Below are 5,301 nucleotides of genomic sequence, written 5' to 3'. Positions count from 1 at the left end.
TGCTTGAAATCCAGTTTACATTGAAAATGGTAAGCATGGTACACTTCAATGTGTTACTAGAGTATTGTAGTTCTATAAGATTCCTATGGACACAATAATTTTACCTGCAAATAATATAAACTAGAAATCAAAGAGGTAGGTGACTATCATCAGAAGATGATCCCAAAACAACATGTTAAGTAATATGCTTGAGTCCCCAGAGTTCTTTAACTGGGAAAAGAGTTCCAACACCTTTGCAATTGCCTTAAGAGCAGGGTTTGCCAGGTCTTCTGTGATGTCCTCAACCTTCTGAAGTCCTAACTCCTGACACTGTGCCACATGCTCTTCAGACGTTCAGTGTTAAGACATAGCTAATGAAATAAAACCTAAAGAAGTAATACTGGAGACCAGAGTAAGGGTGATGTCAGCTGGACTCTTCAAAAATCTCCACTGTCACATACAGGAAAGAACATCGGAGTTGGGCCAGACCTCAGATTCATCTAATCCAACTCTCTGGTGGTACAACTGAAGAAACAGGCTCATTTTTCCCACTGGTTCACAAAGCATGAAAATTCTTAAAAGATGCTATAAATCCAGAAAGAGTTCATGGTTAACATGCCTATTTATAAGGCCCATGATGTAGCCAAGAGGCAACACTTTCAGCCCTTATGTCCTTGGTCTGCAGCCTCATTCCTGTCGGCTGTTCTATAAAGTGGATCAGTGGTTACAGTGAGAAGGGGACCATAGGGTCTGGATGTACCAAGCAGGACACATGATCAGCAAGAGAGAAATAATTTGAAAACCCAGACCTGCCCTAGTACAACTTGCTCTATGCTTGGAACAGGGCTGATTTTTGCTTCTCTGTAGGAAACTCACCACTGAGCACATTCACAAATTCCAGCTCTGCTATGGGCAAGCACTGGGCAACAATGCTGTTCTGCTTTAGAACATTTAGAATTTAGAAACAGCTGGACAACTGAAAACCTCTGAACCTGCAAGGCCAAACCTACCTACGGTGGTATATAACTTCTCCAAAATCGTCAGTCACTTGTTTTGTAAATTAAAAAAAAAAAAAATCACCTTCTTTCCTCATAGTCCTATTTATCTAAGATTTTAAAGTTCCACTGTAAAAGGGTGGTTGTTGTAAAAGATTTTATTTGATTTTTATATTTTCCAGACTTTCTGTAATGGTCTCACATTTCTTTTGCAATTAAAAATGAAGCAATTTTGAAAAAAGGTTTTAGTCTAAAAAATATTAAAGGACATACAAAGTTCCCTCTCAATGATAAAACATTTAAACCTGACAGGCATGTCAGTGTGACCCAGTGAAATAGCAGCCCCGGGGCTCTGACAGATTTTTTGGATCCTAGTTCCACCACGAACGCTAGGCAGGATTTTAGTCTCTCTGAGGCTTGCTTTCTTTATCTGTAAAAAGGAAGAAATAATACCTACCTCACAGGATGCTGTGAGGAAAAAATGATGCATAGTGCCTGGCACATGGTTGGAGTCCAATAAATGGTAGGCCCTTCTCCCTGCTGGATTCAGTGAGAATCCTTGAGTAAAAGGAAATCTCCACAGGCTGCACCAGCTATCCCCTCACTGCATCCAATTTCAATTGTCTCTGCGACTTCACCCTATTGCTCCAAAGAATTGCTCTGTGCTTAGAAAATTTTCTACATGTTCATGTTCTCTCCTTTAAAACTGTATATGCAGATAAAACATTTTTTAAAAACTATCTTCCTATAAATGATAATGCAATACTCCTAAAGCATAACATGCCACCTACAGAAACAACTCTGAAAAACATGACTGAATTCGTTGGTACGTTGTTTCTTAAAGTGCAGCAAAGTAAATATTAATGACTTTTAAAATATCACTAACACCCTTGGGTTTTTGGGTGTTTTTTTTTAATAAAAGTAAATATTTATTTACTGAGATGTATGTGGTTTTTGGCTCCAATGTAATGACAAAAAGCAGCAGTGTCTTCCAGAAAAAAAAAAAATAAAAAAGTAATTTAACCATCCCTTAGCAGCATACAAAACACCTACAATTCAGTGTAACTGCAGGCTCAATAAAGCCCAATCCTGATTCCTGCTTCAAAAACAAAGGCAATCAAAGAACAAAAACCCATCTCCCCAGCCTAAACCTAGAATTTCTCTTGAACCCTGGAGGTAACATTTGTAATCACTTCCATATTGTGTATCCTGGGTAACAGAATTATAACTAGCCACAATTCTTTCTTTACACTGCACACACACACACACACACACACACACACACACACACACACACACTCACACCCCTATTTTAAAAAAGAACAAAAAACAATGCAGTGTAAGTGGAGAAGCCATGTGAAAGAAAATTCAAAGTCAGATAAAGAACAACCATCACCCAACATGTCAGTCAGTTCCAATATTCACACTACCGTCCGATGTTCCCCACACACGTAGACAGCACTGGGGCGTATCCGGCGCCTTGTGTGACCAGGGAGCCGTGGCAAAAATTTGAAGGACTTAGGCAGCATGTCCAGGCAGGCGTCATGGAATTTCTTAATCCTCCAGTAGTAAATCAGTGGGTTCAATGCAGACTTGAGGTAGCAGAGCCAAAGTAGCCAGGTGCTAATCTCAAAAAAGTTGTGCTTATAGTAAAAGTGCTCACTGAACGTCGCCACAAGGCTGTAGGTGGTGAATGGGGCCCAGCAGACAATGAAAACAACAAAGAGAATCAAAATGGTGGTAAAGGCACGCGTTTTAAAGCCCATGTCGATGCTCATCTGGAAGGGCCTCTGGAGACTCATGAGACCCAGTTTGCTGGCCTGGCGGAGGCATATGCCCTCAGGGTAGCTGTGGATCCTCAAGGCGTTGTGCCGAAGCGTGTTGAGTATGCCCATAAACGCATACAGTATCACCAGGAAGGGTATAAAGAAAGAAATGAGAGAAATCAGAACCACATAAGCCTGGTAACTCGGACTAGTTGTGTACCCAAACACACACTGGGGGGCTCGGGAAGGTATCTGTAGGTCTGGGTTTCCTACAGCCAAAGGAAAAGCTACACAAAAGGAAGTTGCCCAGGAAACTGCAATCAGAACCTTGGCCCTGTACGGATTTAGCTTATCCTGCCTCTGGACTATAATAAGGAACCTATCGATGCTAATGATGAGCAGGATGGCTACTCCCTCTATCACAAACAACCAGAAAAACATAGCAGATACCCTACAGAAGAATTTCCCAAAAATCCACCTGGTAGTAAGAATAGTTACCAAGGCAAAGGGCATATTCAGCACTGCTAGCGACATGTCTGCAAACGCCAGGCTGGCCAGGAGGATGTTAATGGCAGATCGCATGGCAGCTTTCCGGTAAACCATGAGGCAAACCACCAAGTTCCCAAGAAAAGACACGAACAGAATAAATATCATTAGAGCAGAGAGGATGACCTGGAGAGGCAAGTTTAGGCTCTTATAAGCTGCTGGTGTTGGGGGTACAGCTGTGCTATTCGCTGTCCAGGAACTCATCCCAGTGGGAGCCAGAGTTTCAAGACTGTATCTAAGCAGCGGACCGAAGCCAGGATGCTGGAATGGTGGAGGGACCGTAGTATTCATGTACGCGTTTTCATAGACTACGAACGTTGTGTTGGTGGCCCCAGCATGGGACGCAGTCAACACCGCGGAGAAGACCATGGTTTCAGTAGGATGGAAGGCGCCGGTAGATTAACAGGATGCTCTTCAAGCATTTCAACACAGAGCAGCAGCAGCATGTTTCATTGATGGGTCTGGAAACACACTCTGGAAAACAGGCATAGGGTTCCATCTTCCACAGGAGTCCTTTCGCCTGAAAACAAGTGCAAAACATGAAAAAGTAAATGAGAAATGAGCTCTGTAAATAAATATTTGACTTCTTCTTACCTTTCATTATGAATGACCAGTTTGGCTTTTTTTCTTTGTTTTAGCTCTTTAAAAATATTTAAGTCTCTAGCCTAGTCAGTATTAAAATATTGTTTTCTGTTGTTTTCTTTTTGGTCAACCATGATGGAAACTTCATGACATTCATATATGAAGTGAAAGAGGAAAAAAAAAAAAAAAAGTATTACTGCTTCCAAGTCAAAGGTTCTAACATGATTGTTATTTTATTTTATTTTTTTTAAATTTCCAATAGCAGCATGGCCTTTCCACAGTCATTATTAATACACATTTTATTATCTGGCTCTCTTGAGAGTACTAATGTTTTTTCTTAATAGCTCTTTGGTACCAGTTCAGATTCCATTTCTACATTAGCACAAAACTAGTTGACAAAAATCCCTGAATTCAGCTTCCTTTTTAATACTTTTGTTATGACACCCTTATAAGTAGGTACTAGGTTATTTTCTGTGGAGGCCCGAAAGTTTCCTGGCTTTCTATTTCTTTGTGTTTCTTCCCAGAAATCCCACCATCACATACTGGATAAGTTATTCAAGAGGACAAGAAAAATTGTACATAAAAAGTCTTGGTCATATTTTCAAGGCTTCTTTTCTTTCTCAAAAACTCTCTTTGCTTCTCATATTCTCTCTTCTGCTCATGCCCACTCATTTCCAGTCTTTATTTTCTCATACAGATACTACTATTTTCTCAATTTCTTCTCCCTAAAACCGACCTTGTGTGTTGGCAACTTGATAGATGTCAACCAAATAATAAAGATGGGGATTCTGAAGGAAATGGCCAGAAAAATATTAAAGAGAATCTATTTTAGAAAACTTGCAGATATTTGGTTATCTTACTCCAAAAAGTTTCTTATCACCTTTTTCTCTTATCCTTACCCCCAACTTCTGCAACACTAGAGTTTTCTGTAGGGGGCTTTATTTATTTATTTAATTTATTTAGGAACAGTGTGTTTTTCCAGGACCCATCAGCTCCAAGTCAAGTAGCTGTTTCTATCTAGCTGTGGAGGGCGCAACTCAGTGGCCCATGTGGGGATCAAACCGGCAACCTTGGTGTTATGAGCACTGTGCTCTAACCAACTGAGCTAACTGGCCACCCTCTAAAGAACTTTATTAATCTACTATCTTACTAACTCGTTTTTGTGGTGTTGGATCTTCCTTCCTTACTGCAGAGGTAACCTCCTAAATTAGAATATTCTTTGGATTTCTAAGTAGATTCTTTTAATAACTCCCAAAGACCGGGAAAACATGCATGCACAGTAAGTTTAAAACAACACTGTAATTTGCTCAGTATTTGGACTTAGAATTACTCACTGATTTACTATTTTCTTGGGGTATGGAGGGTGGAGACAGCCCAATTGAGACACCCAAGATCCAGCACTGTAGCCAAATCATGGACTCTATACCATACAT

The 5,301-nt window shown here is 40.4% G+C and overlaps 1 protein-coding gene across 2 annotated transcripts in view; it reads right to left on the bottom strand.

Annotated features, from left to right (window-relative positions):
* Positions 1-1,992: 1,992 nt before the first annotated feature.
* GPR63 (G protein-coupled receptor 63) overlaps positions 1,993-5,301 on the bottom strand; it is a 54,939-nt gene continuing 51,630 nt past the window's right edge. For both annotated transcript variants that reach the window (XM_019631781.1, XM_019631782.1), the window contains exon 2: positions 1,993-3,806. In XM_019631781.1, coding sequence (XP_019487326.1) covers positions 2,396-3,655 — 1,260 coding nt within the window. In that variant the 5' untranslated portion in view covers positions 3,656-3,806 and the 3' untranslated portion in view covers positions 1,993-2,395. The remainder of the gene's footprint in view (positions 3,807-5,301) is intronic.

Source organism: Hipposideros armiger, unplaced genomic scaffold, assembly GCF_001890085.2.
Source record: "Hipposideros armiger isolate ML-2016 unplaced genomic scaffold, ASM189008v1 scaffold_1047, whole genome shotgun sequence".
NCBI lineage: Eukaryota > Metazoa > Chordata > Mammalia > Chiroptera > Hipposideridae > Hipposideros > Hipposideros armiger.
The sequence above is the reverse complement of the archived record's forward strand: the minus strand, read 5'-3'. Positions and strand labels throughout refer to the sequence as shown.